The following is a 22,231-nucleotide window of genomic DNA, read 5'->3' on the forward strand; positions in this document are numbered from 1 at the left end:
TAATTAAAATAATCAAAACCACAAACTGATATCTTCCACTGAATAGAAATTATACCGAACATATCTTTCACTAATCCTATACCTAAACAAATATTTTTTTCATTGAAAGCTGGAGAATCTTATTTTATTTGTACAAAATATCACAGTCATTATATTACAAACAACGTGATATTAGGCCAAACAAAAGGGATTCATTCTCTGCTATTATAGAGCATTCCTTCTATCAAGCTACCTCTCTGATCATTTTAACATTAATTTTTCATTTGGTTTCCTTGAGAGATTAACAATAAAGCAGATACAATACAACCGATTGTCACCTGCACACCAACAGGCAATTACAGCCAATTTTAACTTAAATCGCTTCATGTAAAAGGTTCAAGCTCAATTGCATTATGTAGGAACTGAGAAGAGGAGGAATTGACCACCTGTCAGAAACCAACTGGTTGTCCACAAGGACTGCACAATCCCAGCAGCCCTTGACCAAAAGCACTGTAGGTTCAGTTCTTTTTACCACTGCCCATCTGCCAGCTGTAAGTCTGTAATGCCTTGAATACATGCCAGTCTGACATAGAATTGGGAAATCAAATTAGTGGAGCGCCAGTGGAATTCATCACTATCCTCAGCGGCATGACAGGTAATACAAACCTTGCAAAACACATTTGCACACGAAGATTTAAAATATGTAATCTTTACTACTCAAAACCTAGATTGAGATCTGCCAAAACTGCTGGAGATTTCATTCTTGTTCTACTATGATTATTTTGTATTATATACATATGCTGGCTGGCCTATTAAACACAAGCTGGAAGCGCCAAGATTTCATCTGTACCTTCTTAATGTACAGAGGATAAGACATACAGCACAGAGGGATAATCAGAATCTTAGAAATATTTATTTCCTGCTTCCATAAGAATGATAAGTTTAAGCTGTTTTTCATGCTCCTACAGCTTTGTTAGCCAGGAATTTGAAACATTCTGTAAGATTCCTGTATACCTTAAATAATACACTTCTCTGAATAGAACCAATTTGCATGGTATGACTGAATTTCACAGGTATTTTTGTTTCTTGAAAGGGGTACACACATTAAAGATAAAACAAAGAAGTTACAACAGGAATCAATCTAATCAGTATTGTGTGCTCCAAGTCCATGAAGTTTTTTAAAACTCCATGAAATTATTTAATGGATCACATTTTTAACACTGGATTTACACATTCCACCAAATGCAACAACCATCGCAACCTTTTACTCCATTACCCATATTTTTCCGACCTGACTTTGTAGATACATACATAACTAATGCACTGGACTGTTTTAAAGACTGAAATTATTCGTATTTTAAAATAAATGTTGATTGCACTCAAAACAAAACCACAGATTAACATCATGCACCCTTCAACAGATCCCTTCAAGATACATCAGAAGCTTCACCCTTCAGAATAGAAATACACAGTAAAAAAGAAGCATCATGCCATAGCAACCAAAAGGAAAACTCAGTCAACTAATAGATGAAGAAATAAGGAATAAAATCACAATAATCAAGTCATTAAGGCCCAGTTTTCCCCATGGAAACCAATAAGAATTAGGCACAAACATTTTCTTAAAATGGAATCATAGGTGCTTCTAAAAAAATTCTAGAATGAGAGCTGGCATAGTACCAAAAATATATACCAAATATATTGGCATTTAAAGGGTTTTAAATTACTTTACTATTCTTTAACAAATTGCCTTCTACACAGACTTGCAACAAACACATCACCACCTTGACACATCCTATTAACTAAGTATTTCTATTGCATTTTATGATTACAAGATACCTCTGTCTGAAGTATGGCAGCTCTCTGTTCTTTGGCAGTAAGTGACTCTTTAAGCACTTCAATGTGTTGCTTGCAATCTGAATTCTGATTGCTAAGGGTTTCAAGCTTAGTTTGTAAGGCAAGTAGTTCTGATTCTTTCTTTGAGAGTTCTTGTTTCAGTTGGTCGATCTGTAATGTGAAAAAAAAAAAGGTTAGATCATCTCCAATTCATAGTTGCACCTGAAATCTGAAAGGTGTGAATGACCATGATATAATACAACTCATACACCTGTAAATTCTAGAAGAGGATTAAGATTCAGGCTTTTTACAGTCACAGCTTCAATTGAGTTTCTTGTAATTTGGCGTACCCTGTTTTAAGAATCATTGTCTTGCTGTTGCAGAAGTTAAACGGAAACTCTTAAAGATTATACATGATGATTTGGCCTATAAATTCACCATGGACCTCACTTAAGTTCAAAGGAATTTATCCTGTGTGAGGCAAGTCTGCCAGGACAGAAAAATGTATAGGAAAAAAAAGTGTTCATAAAAGTATAAAGTCAATCCAATAGCCTGTTCCTTCCAAAAGCATGATTCTTGTGACTATTCATTGGCCAGAATGAATCAAGGTTTTTGAGGAGCCTGATAGAGGAAAGCAGGCATCTTAGTAAGGAGAGGAAAAGAGAGAGTAGAATTTTAACTTTACTCTTCTTGCAAATGTGTTGCTGCCCACCATCCCCACCTCCTTTTTTCCTCTCTGGCAGTTCATATGGAATTCTCAGGTACTAGGAAAGCCAAGCCAAAGTGATTAACTTAAGAGAAATCTGGGGAAAACGTTATAAAAAATTCCACAGAGTAAAAGGTCTGTGAGATTGTAAAAGCATATCCTAGGGGAAACAGCTGAAACCCAGTCACTAAGAAGCAGCTTCTGAATTTAAGGTTCATCAGTAAATGTCATGGAATTGTGATTATTCTTCCCTTTCCACAATGATAAATGGGAGGGGTAGCCACAGAAGGCAGAAGTGTGGTGGATTTAGAATATATGAATCTGAACAAAGCACTGGACAATACACAGAAAGATGCTAAAGGATGGTGAATTAGGTGACATACAACTATGAGTCTTAAAGTTCTGTGAAATAACACTGGTCACCAGATGAGTTCAGATATATCATCTCATGAGGATTATTTGAAATGAAACGCCTCAGTGCATCTCCATAACTCAGAGAAACCACACTTGCTCTGTATTTGGAAAGTTTTCTTGATGACTGTAAGGCCTAGACGTTTTTCTTTAAAATTCCATTTTCAATTCTGCAAAAACCAGAGAAGTGTGAGAAGAGCTCTTTCCATTCTCTCCCATCAGTTGCATCCCAACAAACTTTTGGAATGCAAGAAATCTAGATGGGCTAGATGGAAGGGGATTCAAAAATCCCCAGGAAAAAAATAATATGTACCCACAGGCTGATCCTACTCAACACATCTTAAAGATCCACATACTAAAATATTTCAGATTCGATATTGTATGGCAACAGTCACTGGAAACATTTCTGTTGATCAAAGTATTTCTCTTTAGTTTTACATTGCAAGTGTATTCTTAAAAATTAAATTTAAAAAAAAATGTTTCTTCCAACTATATTCCATATGCACATCTTAATATATTTATTCCTTATTTCTCTTTATGAATCTCAGTATGTTTGCCTAGCTGGTTAAGGTACTTGGCTAGCCACCCCTGAGCTACTGTATAAAATCAAGAATCTATACTGGTACTAAAAGCAGTCACCTTCACAGTCTGAAAATATCAAGATAAGAAAAGGAGTGCCTAAAAAACAGATATCAAGAAAACGTAAAGAGGGCAGTTAAGAAACTACTAGAGAAAACTTTCTCTTGAGAACAAACCACCTTCCTCCATCCCTTGCCAGAACACGTAGGCGAGTATGGCAACGAAGACAAAAATGTTTACAAAAGCAACAACGGGAAAATCCGTCTACAAGATATAAAGACAAAAGGTAGATCTGCAGCCAATCTGAATTACATCACATGCTTTATATGAGACCCATGTGAACATCACAGACGCTTAATCTATCCTAGAAACTCTTCCCGCTTTTTTCCATGACACAACCCACACACCCACACCCTAAGCAATAATAATAATAATAACAATAACAACAACAACAATAACAATAATAAAATAAATTTTTAAAAGCTTCATTTTCAGCTCAGGTATGTTCTTTGTGTTTCAGAAACAGAATCTGTTTAGTATAAAGTTCTGGCTACAAGTCCTACAAATTGCTAGGAGTTTAAAAATGTGTTAGAGCTCTCAAACAAATAAAATATTAAAAAAAAGAAACCACAAAAAAAACTGAAAACCTGTGTTGAATAATTATATTTTAATAAAACACCAGTCAAAAGCAAAGTACCGTGGTGAAAATGTACTAAAACTTCAATTTAAAAAGATTAAGTATCAAAAATACCAAAGGCGTAACAAAAAAACACATAACTTTTTAAAAGAAATTTTTAGACCTCCGTATATTTACTTTTTTAAAGTTCTGCATTATCTGTTAGAGTGTGAAAAAAAAATAAACAGGGCAAGAAATAAATTTCTGTCTCCAGCAGATGTAAAAGCATTTTCACTTTGCTATATCTTAAGCCGTGTGGAAGACCAGTCATGATTCAATGAGATCTCTTCATCTCAGTACAAAAAAAAGACAAAGGCGAAAACATTTTGTACTTTAGATAACCTACAAGTCTGGGTATAAGTGCTGTAGCATCTAAAGAACTTCAGGTTTGTGCTCTGATCCTGACCTCCCCACTATCTCACATATTTCGTATGTGTAATTTGCCTGTCACCGTTTTTTCAACATCGCCCAATATGATCTTGCTTCACTTCCTTTCCTGAAACCCTGGCTCCTTTGTCGTCTTTATCAATTTATGATTCTCTGTCACCTCCCATAATTTCAGTTCCTTACATACTAGCATTTCCAGAAAACCATTAACCTTTTTCTCACATTGTTATTTTTAGACACCAAAATGACATGAAATTACATAGAGGAACTGGGAAAGAAAGAGAATAAAACGAAACAAACAAAAAAAATCTGAGCTTTTCCCCTGAATATTGCATATTAAAAATCAATGGGCTAAATCTTTAAGTAAATAATCCCATTAAACGAAACTATGCAGACTTACACATCATGAGCGTCTGGTCTTATGTGACAAATGACAACTGCTTTTTAAAGTGAAAGATTTCAGTAAAGGAAAAACAAGAGCAACGCAAATGAAGTGAAGTGCCTGCACACAGTAGACTCTACAAGTCTATCTGTAGATTCTACCGGTCATATTGGTCAAGGTCTATTTTTAAAGTGTGTATCATATTTCCAGGCCTATCCACAAAAAAATGCTGTAGTTCTTTTCCTGTGTATTTCTTCTACAGAATCATCTAGAACTTGCATGCTTCCTTCACACAGTGTGACAAGTTCTTATACACAGACAGTAATTACAGAAAGCCTTGTTACAACCTAATCAATTCTTAAAACTCATCCTAACAGTAATTTGCTGAAGTTGTGCTGAACTATCACTAGATTTTCATACTCCTTCCTGTCAATAGCATGAGAGTTCTAATATTCAAAGAACTACTTACATTCCAGAGTGCAAACTCGCACCTGAAAAAAAAAAATTCATCAGTGTTCCTTTAAACATCTGGCTACTAGCCAACGGACAAACCCTATTAAAAGAAGGAAGTCTTGCAAAGCACTAATTATTTTAAAAAATATCATCCTATATGTTTTCTTCATATCCTTAAGGAAGATATTTGAAGCTTCATATCTCTTAGTCATGAAAATTTTAAGATTTGTTTTGACAATTTCTGTATCATGTGAGTGATGGCAATTTTTGTCCCTTCAAAAACAGAGCAAGGAAATTCCTCATCAAGTGATCAAGGAAAAAGAAAAAACCTAAGCAAGTTTTCTTTCTCATATCTACAATTTCTATTTAACTGCAAGTCAAAATTAAAGCCTATATATTTGGAAGGAGTGAATATTACTAAGAATTCATTAAGGAAATTAACACTTCACAATATTCTCTGCCACTCACGTACAATAAATAATATTCAGTATTGCCCTCCATTTAACACTTTTCCACTTACTTAAATCAAGAACAGATTTAAAACAAGTTATATTTCAAGAATAAATATGAAGTATTAAAGCTATGTACCACCTAAGATTGTTAACTGTGAGAAGAGTTTTGTTCTGCTCTTTGCCATCAATCAAGACTTCCGTTTATCAGAATTTATCAACAAGCTCAGGTTCAACAGATCAGGTATAATAAGATCTGTTGCTGACAGCTACATAAATACTTTTCCACCTTAAAAGGTTCTCAGATGAATGATAATAATATCTGCTGTTGAAAATCTCAATTTTAAATGGAAAAAAAGCACTGGTGAAAGAAAACAGACAAAGTTTCATCAGAATGTGGCATTTATCAAAGATCAGAAGATTGTGACAAAGCAAGACATATTAAATAGTCTTCTCATTCATCTCATTTCTCTGCCACAGAAGTATACTGAAGCTTTTCCTCACAAAAACATCAGAAGATCGTTAACAAAATACTAGGCTTTGTACAGTATTTTCATATCAACAGATTTGCTGAGATACATTAGGAGTTTTGCTGTAAATTACTATAAATTAATTACTTTGAAATTAGTGATGTTTAAATAGGCAAAATAATTTTCCTGATGATAATACTACCTAGGAACTTTAGCTACTTTTCAGTAGCTTAAGAAGCTACTTTTTTCAACAGAATATATTTTTTGATGTTTTTTCTTTTTTTTTTTTTTTAATAAATCTGGATCAATTCCACATGTGCACTAACACTTCCATTTCTTCTGTAGCATAAACGCCCAGGGAGAAGATAAGACACCAGCATTTCCTGTGAAATAGTTTACAAGATACTAGTTTCCAAACTGGGAAACTGAAACAGCTCTTCTGAGGTAGAAAATCTTCAGTATCCAGTACTACACAGTGGTGAATTTTTTTACTCCTATACTCACTGTGGAATTCACACAAAGTAAAAGCATCTTGTCAAGAAGATAATGATGGTCTAATTTACACAGGAAATCTGAAAATCAGAGAACTCCGCTTCTCCAGGAAGAGCTGACGCCATTTCATTCTCTGACCAGCTCTGACAAGCTGTATACTTTCACTTGAAGCTTAGCTTGCCCAACTCTGAAAGAGTGGTAATGGCATTTATCTACCTGATATTGCAAACTGTGTACTTAAACAGCAACATTGCTAAGCATTTTTAGCATCAACAAAGGTACACAGAACTACACCTTCAGCCAATTACTTTTTATGCTTACATGGCCTCTAGAGAGGTAGTAGTACCAGCTTCTCCTCAAGCAGTTTTTTCAGAGCTGCAAGTATATGTTTCACAAAAATTGAATCAGTCCATCTCAGCTCCCTAGAATTTCACATACACAATTTCCACATTTGCAAAAAACCCTAAATATTAAACACAATAACAACCCAAACAACTAGCTAGGATGGAAAGACTTTTAAAATAAAGTAAGATTTCATAATAATCATGACTACTGAAGTTGTTTACCTAGATTTTATTTTGGCATTATGGTCAAATTTTTAACATCAAAAGATGAGATGGCTGTTTTTCCCTTTCAGTGTTTGCACTTCAGGCTGCTGTGACTTGTTTCAACTGATCTTAGTTTAGCTTATAAATAATATTTTTTAAAAATGCTATTGCCAAAACCTAAATTTATTTATATGAGAACAGGAGCATCAGCTTCAGCCTCCATAATTTCAAACTTCTTTTTTTTAAATCAAGTACTTTAATTCAGTATATTATATCACTTCATAAACAAGACACATTCAAGGTAGAGAGCTGGGAATAAACCAGCACAACTTCTAACATTATATATATTTATTACCATTTTTAAGGCAATTTTTGAAATATCATAAAAGAAATACTGGACCAGACAAGAAAGACTATTTGGAGTGCTCATCTTTACCTATACAGCAGCTGAGCACATCAAAATTAAAGCAGGTAGAAAGACCAGCTGCGACAACAATTTAGACATCAAGCTTTACTTCTGATGTATTTTAAAATAATGACAAGCAATACTATTTTCTGAGCTTGATAACAGGAAATTAGTTACATCACTATGCATTTACTATCTGCTTGTGGTCGACTCATAGTTATCTATGTAAAACAATTTCAAATTAAAGGTACTCTGCAGGAACAAAGTCATCAAATTGCAAGTCTCTCAAATACTAGGAGATTACAATTTGGCATCTTCTACGTAACAGCAGTCCCTACTGTAAAACTACAGTCAAAACCAGGAAAAAAATGCACAATTAAAATTGTGGCAAAATGGTGCAAGTAAAAATTATGAAATACTTCAAAAAGCCAACATTAAGACACCATACACAAGAAAGGGAAAAGGGAACATCGTATAGACTCAGGATTGTAGAAGCCTCTGCAGAAGCGGTGAAATAGCCTCTTCCTTACCTCTTCCTAAAGTCAAAACATAAACAGAGTTTTATTTATGCAAAATGCTTCACTCTTCCATAGCTACTGAGTATTGTATAGTAGAGATTCAGCAAAAGACATGCAGAGCTGCTTGTTTTGAAAACGGTCAAAACTTTTGTTTCTATTATTTAACAGCATTAAGCTATTTTATTAATAGACCTTACCTTATTTTTCATGAACTTTGAGTGACTCTTGTAAACTTCTATTTGTTTGATTTCTTCTTCTCGATCCTCTGTATTCAGAACTCCATTTGTCTTTAACATTTGTATTTCGTCTTCAAGATCTCTTATATTGCGCTCAAGTGAAGCTATTTTTGTATCCTACGTTATAAAAAAGAGAGTACTGAAAATTATACAAAACTTTTATATTAAAGCGTAACAAAAGCAGATCTGTACTTGCATGAACATCAAATAATAAGATAGCAAAAATAGATGGCACAAATACAGATTGCACATACTGTCATAAAGCAAGAGTGATTACATTGATTTTGGCTTAAAGAAATGCAGAATTTAGACCTTTTTCAGCCCCAGAAAAAACGTTCAATGCTATGTTCTGTTGTGTAGTCTGTAGAGAATACATTCTGGTCAAAATTCTGTCTTCAATCCTACACAGTTAGGGATGAAGGGAGAATGGAAGATGCCCTATTTCCCACATGTACACGATAACATACCTTGTTTGCTTTGCTAACCATCTAGGCCCAGCTATTCTTCCAAGCTCTTAGACACATAGCTTACCCTGGGGAGGCCAGTCCATTACTGCAGAACAACAGGCCACTTCATTACGTCACTCAGCCTGAGGCTGAGTTTCCCTATTTCCATAGAGTTCTGCCTGCTGTCAGGAGGAAGAAAGCTTGTCTCCTCAACATACTTTTCCTAGTTCATACGTACTACTTCAGCCACATCACTAAGAGAAGATTTTGGGATTTATGAGTCCCAAAATAAACAAACCCACAACCACTAAAAATTTTCTACATCACAGCCAACACGCTGCCGTGTGTGCCAGCACAGCCTGAAAACACCAGGGATTTTTTGGTTGTCGCCAGTCATTTAGCAATTGACTAAATCTTTTCAGTGAGACTCAGAAAGATTAAAAAAGTGAATACACAAACTTCTCACATAATTTTCTGTTTAAAAGAGCATTGCAAAATGACTCTTTAGGAAATCTGCTTTAGACACTGTTTGTAGACATTTATTAAGAAATTGAAAACATTGTGATTCAGATGGTCAGACTATCAGTTAAAGAACTTGAAGGAGCAACCATCCATCAAAAAAATCAGAGATGGCGGTGAAGTTCTTCTTCCACTGAGGTCAATGAGGAAGAAAAAAAAAATACCCAAACCAAAAAAACCCCCACAAACGAACCAACCCTGATTCAGTAAGATCAGGATATTAACCTAGAAAGCTAATTTGGAAAAAAATAAAAACTGAATTGATCCTTTAACCAGGACAATCTAAGCTCAAATCACTCTGCGTAAATACAACTTTGTTTCTGTTTCTTTTTTCAAATTTTGTTTTATTTTCTTGAGTTCTAAGAGTACACCAATGCTTCCTCTAGGCTGCCTAAAAGCAAGCAAAACCAGAACTCCTGTAATACCTTCCTTCATGATACAGCTAGGTATATTTAGCAATTTAAGACACAGGATAGTTCTGACAAAGTTCCAAAAAGCATCTGAACTTTTGGTACTAACATAAAAAAAAAGCTCAGATTGTTTTTGAGATTTAGCAACCACTGTTACAAATCCATATGGAATCAAAGCTATGTAAGGACTAAACAATGTCATTTAGATGGCACACTATCATTCCTCTAACGTTTTAGCTTTTATCTTTATAGTCAATAATAAGTCTCAGACTGAGAAAAATTTCCTTTTATTATCGTATTTCTTACACTAATTAAATTAATACAGGTTTTTGAGTGGGAAAGATTCGAATTATTTAGTTTGCAGTATAAAAGCTGTTCACAAACAAGTGAAAAATATTCATAGTCTGAAATCGTGGAGGTTTTCCAAGATCTAACAGGATAAGTATTCATAATATGAAGTTAAAGTTTGTATTTTCTTTACAATTTTCAATCCCAGAGAAATTCTACATAGAATTATAACATGATATAATTTACAGTAACTGTGGTCCTTCAAGATGTTTCTCGGAAGCTGATGCTCCTTCACCAAACATGCTAGAGTGCATACAGATAGAGTATCTGAGCAGAGTATCCTGAATATCCTTTGTACCTTCAACTAAGGAAACAAAGAATGCTTATTCTCAGCCAATCCTCTTCCTGTGTGGGACAAAACATCTCAAAGAATGGTATTTACTGTAGTTAACAATATTATTCTTTTGTAAAGTAAATAAAAACTTATTTGCCCACATCTTTTCTGTTATTACTGAGTCAAAAACAATAATTCACACTATAGGAGCTGTGTGAGAGGATTCTACCTGTGCAGCGTGAGAGTCCCATCAAAATTATAGAACTTCACAGCTTCTCTGTGAAATAATGTCACATGAACACACTCAATGAACCACAAAGAGCTTTCCCATATATCTCCATTAATGAAAGTATTTAGGATACAGAGACAGTTTGGCTAGAAAAGGAAGCTGTCACATAATAGTTCATTTGATAAATCATAGCACAGCTTGACCCAATTAGAAGGTCTGAATAGAAATAACCTATCCACACTGTCTTCATAAAGTCAGAGCAATTGAGCCTAAATTCAAGTTAATCTGAGCTACATAGGAAAGTATTTGCCTTAGTCTTCAATGACAAGGTCTCTCAGGCCTCTGTGCTTAATGAAAAGGCTCAGGCAAGAGGACTATCAACAGTGAGGACACAGTCAGGGCTTACTTGAGAGAGCTCAACCCATACAAACCCATGGGACTCAACAGGATGTATCCAAAGGTGTTGAGACAACAGGCTAATGTCCTTTACAAGCCCACTCTCTAGCATCTTCGAAAAATCATAGAAACTGGAGGAGATCCCTGACAACTAAAGGAAGGCAAATGTTGCACTTACCATCAAGAAGAGACCAAGAGAACAAACCAGGGAACTACAGGCTTGAGAGCCTCACTTTGTTCCCTGGGAAAATTATGGTGAAATCTTCTTGGAAAGTATTTTTGATCATGTAAAGAAGGTAACTGGGAACAGTCAGTGGGGACTTACCAACAGTAAATCATGCTTGACAAACCCAATTGTCTCCTGTGATAAAATGATTAGATTTGTGGATGAAGAAAGAACACTGAGTGTCATTGACCTCAACTTTAGCAAGGCTTTGGACACTGTCTCCCATATTTTTGTATCCAAGTTGAGACATTATGATCTGGATGAGTAGACAACTAGCAAGGTAAAAAAATAATCCTATGATCCGGCTTAGATGGTAATGGTTAATAGGTTGTGCTCTACCTGGGAAGCCAGTAACAAGAGTACCATGGGGTGCATACTGGGACCTGTCCTGTTTAATATCTTTATCTGAAAATATCTTTTACCTGAAAGAGGTGACGAGAGTGCTGGCTCACAAAGCCTGTACATTACAGCAAGCTGGGAGACCACTCAATGTGCTCAAGGGCAGTGCTGCTTTCCAAAGGGACCCAGACAGACTGGATGAATGGGCAGACAAGAACCTTAGGAAATCTGACAAAAAACTAAAGCAAAGTCCTGAGCCTGGGAAGGAAGAACCCCATGCAGCTGTACCAGGTGGGGACTAACTCCCTGGGGAGCAGCTCTGCTGAAAAAGACTTGAGAATCTTGGTGAACGGGAAGCTTAACAGGAGCTAGCGCTGGCAGCAAAGGAGGCAAACAGCATCCTGGGCTGTGTTAACATGAACACAGCCAGTAAGTAGGATCAAGGGAAGAAATTCTTGCCTTCTACTCAGCTTTCATTAGACTTTGTCTACAATACTGCATCCTGTTTTAAGTCTCATAGTACAAGATAGACTTGATGAACTTGAATGAGTTTGGCGGTAGGCCACCAAGAGGTGGGGCTGGAGTACTTGCCCTCTAAGACGCGGCAGAAGAAAGTGGGATTGTTTAGCCTAGAGAAGAAAAAGTTTCAAGGGGGACCTAAAAGCAGTCTTGCAATGCCTACAAGTGTTATATTTTGAGTACAAGCATTAGAAATGGTAGGCCAGGTGTCATCCATCTCTGGAGGTTTTTTAAGATCTGACAGAATAAAGCCCTGATTGTATCTCTTCATTTGGGCTTTGCAATCATGAAACACAAGGCAGGCAAATATTCATGAATTCCAATGGGGTAGAAATAATATTCTTTCACCGTCATTACTGCCACAGTAATCACAGTACAGTGATCTTAAGCCTGAATGTCTGATGCCACTGAAATATATTCAGCATCTCACTAGCAAACTATATTAAGGTTTTTAGCACCCTTAATGCCTTAATAGTTAATCACAAATGGCTTTGCAATATAATTATTGTAGAAGCAGTTGGATGTGTTTCCCGAAAGTAGGACTGACTTCAGTGCTTCTTTCTTGGCTTTTCTCTTCTGCAAATAGCCAGCTGCATTGTTCACAACCAAAGTAATGTAAAAAGTTAAATTTACAAATCTTTACAAGATCTAATTCCTTTTATTCACGTGTAAACAAATTTTCAGTCAAACCCTGTTCCACTGAAAACATCAGAAAAATCACTCTGACTGTAGCAAGCAGTAGAACACATAGAAACAATCTAATTCAAAACAGTTAGTCGAAAATTAGCATCAGAATAAAAGCACAGTTCTTCTGTGAAAGACTCCCCTCATTAAGCAGTTTTGTTTGATCGTACAATCGAAACCACAGTACATTAATAATAACACTCTACTGATATAGGTATGTGTATACGCGTTCAATCATACAAAGAGAATGGCTTTAAAATGCACAGCAGGATAAGCACTTGCATACAGTCATACCAAGTGAACAGAAAATTATTGTGTAACGGGGAAACATGAGAGAAAAAAAAAGACTTGTCAAATTTTGCCTACTGCTAGCATTGTGAAAACGGGAAAAATACATCAAGCTTGCTGCTGAATGCAGACTCATTCACTTGCATCGTCACACTGCAATATACCAGTTTTCACCGGTAGATACATTTCTGGGTTGTACAGCTCTGCAAATACACTGTGGTTCCTGTCTGACAAGTTTTTCAGTTTGTTTTAATCCAGACAAGAACTCAGTGATATAAAAGAATGTAAAACTTTTCAATAAGAAATCTCAAGACAAAGGCGTTTAAAATCCAAGTTGAAGAGAGCTATCTTACATGACAGCAAACATAATGTAATGCCGTATAGGCAAAGTAACACACTTTGATGGGGAATACCAAAGCCTTTTGTGCATCTTACAAGTTTTCAAATCAACTGCATCCCGTTTCAGAAAAGTAGCTCCAGCCAACAGAAAAAATAAGTGTCAGAATTCAAAGGAAACAAAAAAAATTATTGGAATGTGAAACTTGCTGCTTCTTATCTTTTACCCCACTAGCTGTTTCTTTTCTGGAAAATATCTGATACTGAAAATGCTGATGATAATCTTAACCAGCAGTCCATATTTTCCTTTCTTGAAGGGTATGTTCAAAGAAAAAGATTATTCCATGAAAAATTAATTAAAAGCCACAAAGGAGGTAAGTAGGGATGCAACTTTAAAAAAAAAAACAAAAACAACAAAACACAACAAAACCATCACAACCACCCCCACTCTGTAAGACTTCCAACCAGGAAGGTTATATGCCTATATCTAACATAACTGTGGAGTTTTTTATTGAATAACAACTTTTCAAGTTACAGGTAAAATGCAACTTAAATTACCTAGTATGCTTGTCTAACATTATTAACATGACAGGTTTCCAATAGCAGAATCCTAAAAATGTTATTAATATTTGTCCATGGAATCAGCATGACTTGTATCATAGAGAAAAGTCTGTATGAATGATCACAAAAAACAAGCAATCTTTCTATTAAATGACCAGCCCTTCACATGACAGAAAATAAATATTAAGATGTTAACTGTTCTGTTCACAAAACATTTTTCCATAAACCTTTTTTTTTTTTTTTTTTAAACAGAAGAATGTAAAAATAAATGGTTCAGCTAGAATGAAAAAAAGGAAGGGGAAGAATTTTCATTAAATCTTAGCATTTGAAGAAATTACACAAAAAGAAAAATACTGAAAGTAAAACAAGTTTTCAAAGCTATCAAGGCTTATGCACAACAATAAATTACTGTAGCTCTCACAGATACTACAGTCAAATCTGCTTGCTCCATCAGGCTTCGTTTTAGAAATTTTCTACTTCTATTATTGAAGATAAAAGCAAAACCTAAGCTTCATTGCACTTTAGAATGATTTTGCACTGAAATTTATTAATACTTAGACGACCTGTTATGACATCTCATCTGGGAGTAGTCCTCATCAAATCTCTCCAGCTAAGTCTTAGAGTCTGGCTTTTTGTACTGCATTTGTATTTTACATGTTTGCAAATCTAACATGGCAGAAATAATTTATAGTACAGCCTGCTACACTCTTTAGAAGGTTTATACATCACAGAATAACATTTAAGTTTTATGAGAAATATCTAACATAACTTTTGGAAGCACTTTCTGTACTTATACTTTATCACAAAAAGTTTGAACTCTCCAAGGAAAAGTTTATTTTTAATCAATCTCTGCATATTTTGATTACAGCTGTGTAAAACCTGTTTTTCCTTATCTCTAGAAAAATTGTCACAGTTTTGTATTAATTTTTTATTAGAACAGAAGCCAGATATTTTACAAATTTTGAAGACTAATATCTGTTTCAGAATAATTTATCAAAACATCAGTGATGACAAGACAGAAGAGAAGCCAGACATCACCTTCATTCACAGACTGTTCAAGGAGTCAAAAGTACTGTTCCCCTATGTATGAACAATACAGGACTGGTGATACACCAGACAGGCTGCTGCCTTGCCCAGGAAACCTGAAAGTTCTCCTGTCTGGACAACTGCTAAAAAGCGAGGTATGTTGTAGGTCAAAGATAATAGAGACAGCCTGGAGGTCCCAATGGGTACTGCCACAGGGGAGCTGGGTTGACTTACAGGATGGATAGAAAGTTAGAGAGCTTTGCTTTCACTAAAAGTTTTGACAGAATAGGCACATTCCCATAAAAACCTTCTGATTCAGCTGAATCAGCGTTTTCCCATAGAAAACTTCAATGGGAAAACTTTCAACCAGCTCTTGTTGTGGCACAGGGTCTGGCAATCTTTCAGAAACTGAAATAGGAACAGATGCAGTATTTCCTTCGAACCTCTAAGACTTACCCACATTAGCAGCGTTCTACCAAACTACATAGGTCTGTGTTGAATCACAAAGAAGATTCTTTGCAGTAATAGTAAGGAAGAAGCTTAGTATTCAACCGGTACTAATAAACATCTTCTGAGTTCTACAACCATGAAACATTTGTGCAGATTTTCCCAGTCAGGCCCTCTGAATCTATTAAAAGACATAAGATTATATAGCAGGATTTGTGGTGTAGATCAGGGTACTCCTCCTAATCTATCCCCTCCTTCCAGCAGTAACCAATACTTCTTCCTCATGTCCTTCATTAGAATAGTGTTGCAGATATTCTGTGAGAGAGGTTAGGGCTATTTCTATGCTGGGCCTATCAGAAATCCATCTTTTCTGGAACATGAAACAATTAGTATGTGTCCTGATGCTGAAGAAAATAGTATTGCACAATGGAAAGGAGACTAAGTCTACAAATGAGTTTCCACAATAATGTTTTATGAGTCTTATATATCCATTCCTTACAAGAGTGCTATAGCACATTCCCTGAACATTGGCGGGAAATAGTAGGGCAAAACATTTATAAATAATACAACATTCCAGTCTGAATGTCTGTCTTACTCTGAAACAAAAAGCAATGAAATGCTACTCTTCATCATTTTAAGCAGCTGATAAATTTAAACTGTCTGTGAAAAATCTTGCTTGTAGGGCATTCAACAAGCAATCAGAAGCAAATATTTGAAACTGCATATTTAATAAAACTTGCATTTAAATGCACATATGTACACATGCTATCAACAGACCACACAACGACTACTCTTACTATATGCTTTTTTGTCAATTTAATACAGAGAATATTCAGGTTTATTTTTGAAAAGGGAAGTGAACGTTCATGCAATCTTAACTATAAGAGTATGTTGCACCGCAAACACACATACACGCTTTTTTAGAACAAAACCCATACCTGAAATATCAAAGCTGGATCAATACATAAAGATGGCTCTTTCTGCAAATAAGGTAAACCACAAATATTTTCATGTACTTTAGAGCTTACCATTTTTAAAGACTTTATAATTCCTTTTGCTAGATTATATAGATTTCAGGTATATATCCTCATCCTATATGACCATCCATTGAGGATGGTCAATACCCTAAACTTAGAATGAGCTTTACATCATATCGGTAGGCAACTCATTTCTGATTTTCTCTCTCGAGTAATAACACTGGTTTCAAGCCTGACGCTGTCTGAACAAGATCATAGAAAAGTTTGGATTGGAAGCGACCTTTAAAGGTCATCTAGCCCAACACCACTGCCATGGGCAAGGACATCTGTCAGTAGATCAGGTTGCTCAAAGCCCTGTCCAACCTGACCTTGAACAATTCTAGTGATGAGGTATCCAGAACTTCCTTCGGCAACCTATTCAAATGTCTTACCATGCTCCTCTTAAAAAAATTTCTTCCTTATGTCCAATCCAAATCCACCCTCTTCCAGTTTAAAACTGCTACCCCTTGTCCTATCACTACAGATTCTGGTAAACAGTCTTTCTCCGTCTTTCTTATAAGCCCCCTTTACATATTGAAAGGCTGCAATAAGGTGTCCCCAGAGTATATTCTCCAGGCTCAACAACCCCAACTCTCTCAGCCTGTCCTCATAGGCAAGGTATTCCATCCTTCTGATCATTTTCATGGCCCTCCTCTGGACCTGCTCTAACAGGTCCATGTCTTTCTTGTTCTGGGGACCCCAGAATAGAATGCGGTACTCCAGGCGGGGGCTCACAAGAGATGACCAAGTTTTAACCTGATTCATGTGCTCAGGAGTACTTATTGAAAGAATGAAATCATGAAAAGTATGCTTCCTTTTATTATATTAGTCAGTATTAATCAACTTTGGATATCACTGATATTCAAAGATATCAGTGATTCAGCACACAAGTATGAATGGGTGCAATGGCAATTAAAGGAAAGAATTTCAATGTCCCAGCTTTATTTTATGCTTAAACAGACAAAGATTTGGGAATGAGAAAAAAGATACATATATCCATAGTCACAAAGTCAGAAGCAACTGTTGCAACAAAACTAGACTGACTTCCTGTATAACACAAGTCATTAAATTACATGAATGCTGTTTGGTTTTTTTATGAAGATACCTCCAGTAGGTATCTACGGTCTGTAATCTCTTTGCTCTGTCATTTCCTGTTTGTTAAACTACACAAAATTAAGCTCCTAAAGTCATTCACTGTTTGTTAATATTTTTAAACATACTGGTGGCTCTTCTCTGAAAATCATGAGCTCCATGTAACTCACTGTTTTGGGCAGATGTACACCTCAAAACTTTTACCCTTTTACTAAATCCGCGATACAGACAGCATATCTAGTATACCCCACTTTCTGGAGAATGGATCTCAGAAAACCATTGTGGAGGGCTGGGGGAACAAAGCAAAGCAAAAAAGATCTCTTGAAAGCAACAGCTACAATGTGATTGAGCAAGTTGTTTAAAAAAAACCAAAAACAAACAGGAGCTGGAAGGAATAACAGGAGCATGTGGGAAAAGGAAGCATCCTGCCCTCCTCCTGTCCTGTGGCTCTGCTTTCCAGAAGAAAGAAGGGCTTCTGGAGAAGGTCTGCTGCAGACAAGGCAACAGAAAGTAAAGAATATAAGGGGAAAGAATAACTAAAAGACATGGGACACATGGAAGCAAACATGTCTAAGAAAGTTAGGAAAGAAAGGCCTGTGCAATGCATCTCAAAAGACAATAGATATCTGAAAAGGAATAAATAAAGTAACAGAAACAGAAGTCAAGACATAGGTTGTGAATTTTCTATCTTTTTTGTTTGCCCCTTTTTTTTTTTTAGTATGTGTACAGAAGATAGAGACTGGTCTAAGAGACAACAGTTATGCAGAAAATACAATTTCTATAAAAAAGGCAACTATTTGCAAAGTTTTCAGAGAGAAATTAAGAGCATGACAGGACAGGAAAGGTAGGGCAGAAGAAAAGCAGTTTAGGACACACAAAAAATCACATACGAGATGATAGGTAGGAGAAATAGGTATACTTCACGGGATGAAAGGGTAGGCTGACTGGGAAAAGGGACAGAAAGCATTCAGCAGTGGCAAGGGACAGAAGAAAACCACAGGAAAGAATAGGGGGATTTATGAAGGAGGGAAAGCTGCCTCCTGGCAGAGCCTGGGGGAGCCAGGGAGGGGACTCCAACAAAAGTTAACATGGCAAGGGGATGGAAAGGATTGGGTGCAGTAGAGAGAAATGTATACTGCTTGGAGCCTCTGCATGGGGGAGCGTATGGCCTCAGATTGCCATAGAGAGAGTAATCTTCTCCCTCCTTCTACCCTCAACACGGTAGGGAAATTATTGCTTCAATGCTTGATCATTCAAAACAAATGTTCCAGATTTTTTTCAAAACAAATGCTGCCTGGATTAAGACAATTTAAGTTTACTTGAAAACATTCCAAGCCTGGAACTTGTAATGAAAAAACTGCTGCTTAATCATGTGGATTTCAACATCTTACATTTGTCCCTTTTTCTTTTCAATATTAGGCCTATTTTAGACAGGGCAACCCCAAAGGAGTGTGTGTTCATAGGAAAGGAAAGAACTGTGTGCCTCAGAGCCAAAAGGCAGCTCCGCATCAGAACGCTCCAGCAACGTGATCACAGCCTCACCCCTGACAAATGAAAGCCCTCATTACAAAGGTCAGATTTTTAAAAAGTGGAAGATTGCACAACTCCCAACTCCCCTGGGAGACAAAGAGAACAGACTTTACTGTTCAGGGACAGACACTATCAGAGTGGCTGCAACTATAGTCGTCGCGTGTCATTCGTGTGTCATGTTCCCCCTGCCCCCATTGTTTTCAAAGAGTTTTGGTACAGGAAGAGGAATTGCAAATTATTTTGCAACATAAGCTTTACATTGTTAATAACCCACATGGAAGACCATAAATTATTCTAAGACACTATCTCTGTAACACAAAACTTCAAAATTTATAATTCTGAATACAAATAGAAAGAAGCAAGTTTCTCAACCAGTATTCTACTTCCCCATACACTTCGGGTAACAAGTTACTGCAAAAATAGACGTGTTAGATTTCATGCATAGACTTCTGAACTAGAATAAACAAGGAAGTTCCAAGGAAAATATACATCAGAAGATGGAATACTGAAATTGACGTACCTTCTTTGTTGCTCATATAATCCAAACTAATTATTATCTATTAAAAGGCAGATACTGTATTTATTAAGTCCTGCTGTTTTTGTAACTGTGTATTTACCACAATGTTCAGACATGCTGAACTCATTTGCTCATAACAGAAGTCACTGGCAAAATGAGGCCTTTAATTTGCACTTCCTTTTAAGACTGAAATGAAAGACCATCATTAATGTATTTCAGGCAGCATTGCCAACTCACAAATTATCTCAAGTCTCTCAGTATTTTTCTTAAAGATGTACATTCCAGACTTACAGAATTATGCAAAAATACCACTTTTCCCTTTTTAAATTATTATTTTTATCTTTTGTTATTGTGGGGGGAAAAAAGCCACAACACTTTAGTAATATTATATATTAGAAAGAGGAAACTATTCAGGACTAAGACAGCAGTTTTATCCCATTTTGTCATAACACTCTGCTGACACAAGGAGTATTTTCCTTAGGTTAGATGTAAAATGATGGCCAAATAACCATTGACAGAAGTATTGTTTTTAAAGATCAAGAAGAAAAAACACTTTACATTGGCCTTGGAAAGTTTGTGTTTGCTTCTGCTTATCAGTTTATTCCATCTACTTTGGCTCACCTGAAACTTCCCCCCGCCCCAAGTCTTTTTAAAAGTAACATGCGGTTCTCATTATTCAGCGATGCTGCACTTGATTTTTTTTTTTTTATCAAGTCTTATTAAGAAACAGAGTGGGAGAGACAAATACTAATTATTCCTAGTGTCACAGCAAAATAAGTTGAGAAGTAAAAGGAAGCATTTAATTAGAATATTAGAAATTATAAATCGAGGTGGTGTGAGTTAACCCTGGTAGGCAGCTAAGTGTCACACAGCCATCCATTCCCTCCCTCTCAGTGGGATGGGGAAAGAATTGGAAGGGCAAAAGTAAGAAAACTCCTGGGTCGAGATAAAGCCAGTTTAATAGGTAAGGCAAAGCTGTACACACAAGCAAAGCAAATTATGGAATTCATTCACTACTTGCCATGGGCAGGCAGATGCTTAGCTATTTCAAGGAAAGCAGGGCTTCATCATGCATAACAGTTACTTGGAAAGACAAATACCTCAAACTCTGAATGTCCTCTCCTCAATTTTACTGTCAAGCATGACATTCTATGGTATGGAATATCCCCTTGGTCAGTTAAGATCAGCTGTCCCAGCTGCCTTCCCTCCCAGCCTCTTGTCCACCACCAACGTACTTGCTGGTGGGGGAGGAGAGTGAGAAACTGAGAAAGCTTTGACTCTGTGTAAGCACTGTTCAGCAACAGCTAAAACATCAGTGTGTTATCAACACTGTTTTGGTCCCAAATACAAAATATAGCCCCATACAGGCTGCTATGAGGAAAATTAACTCCATCCCAGCCAGATCCAGTACAAGAGTTCATGCTACAAAAATAACGTATGGAAAAACATGCAAAGACCATACCTTCATTTCAATAACTGTTTGAAGAGCCTTCGTCTTTGCTGGCTCAGGCTGAAGTTGGGTTCTTCTATGTAATTCCTGTGGAGGGACACGATAGAAATAAGCCTGACGACTCATCTTTCCATTATTTTAATCACTCATGATTTACTACCACAAAATAGAAGTCTGATGATTAGAAGCATGTAACCCCAAACGCTACAGGTGCTTCCCTCTCTATAATCCCTCTAGCATCACTGCAGTCCCTATCTTATATTACAGTCAACTCTGACAGCACATGCGCTATTTCTGAAACCCCATCAATAATTAATGTCAACAGTGACAAAGCCAGCAAGTAATTTCTTAGTCCAAATGCAATGCTGCTGTTTCTGCCTAAACATCAAAACTTAATTCGGATGTGTTACTAATTCAAACACTGTTAAATATTTTTAAATCTTTTACTGTACTTTCTTCTAATTTTTCTCTAATATCTGAAATAAGCAGTTTAAAGACATTATATTTAAATTTGACATTTTAAGGATAATAATTATATAGTGGGTTGATGCAGCACCCTCTACGTTAGCAATTACATTTCAGTTTTTACATTTTCATAGTACTTTTAATGCATCTTAATCCACAGGTAAAAGAAAAATAGATTGCATTAGTTAAGACATACAGTTAACAGAATTAATGTCTACTGGTCTTTATAAAAAAACAGGATAAAGATGGCAACACTCGGTCCTTTATAAAATGCAGGATTTGTATCTTGGTAGGAGATATCTCAATAAAAAACTCACTTATCTACATGGAGCAGTCTAAAGCGGTGATGAAACATCATCTTTTAAGCATTTTATGATGCTTTTACCCCACCCACAAACCATCTGAGCAGTTTATTAGAAAACAAAACTGAAACAGGACAGATATAGTCCTGTTTCTAGTCCTTTACAGTCCTTCCCCTCTGAAGAACAGGACTGCCACAGTAGATGTCTTTCTCTCCCTGTTCTTTCTACCCCACTGCTCCACATACACATTTGAACTAACTTTATAACCATGAAAAATACATTTATG

The 22,231-nt window shown here is 36.2% G+C and overlaps 1 protein-coding gene across 1 annotated transcript; it reads right to left on the reverse strand.

Annotated features, from left to right (window-relative positions):
• Positions 1-1,815: 1,815 nt before the first annotated feature.
• Positions 1,816-21,304, reverse strand: LOC104621665 (ERC protein 2-like; the record flags this gene model as incomplete). Its single annotated transcript, XM_010288207.1, has 3 exons — positions 21,191-21,304; positions 8,487-8,642; positions 1,816-1,983 (listed from the first exon to the last, which is right to left on the reverse strand). Coding segments are annotated over exons 1-3 (438 nt in total), but the record flags the coding sequence as incomplete, so codon positions are not given.
• Positions 21,305-22,231: the final 927 nt, after the last annotated feature.

Source organism: Phaethon lepturus, unplaced genomic scaffold (assembly GCF_000687285.1).
Source record: "Phaethon lepturus isolate BGI_N335 unplaced genomic scaffold, ASM68728v1 scaffold21565, whole genome shotgun sequence".
Lineage (NCBI taxonomy): Eukaryota > Metazoa > Chordata > Aves > Phaethontiformes > Phaethontidae > Phaethon > Phaethon lepturus.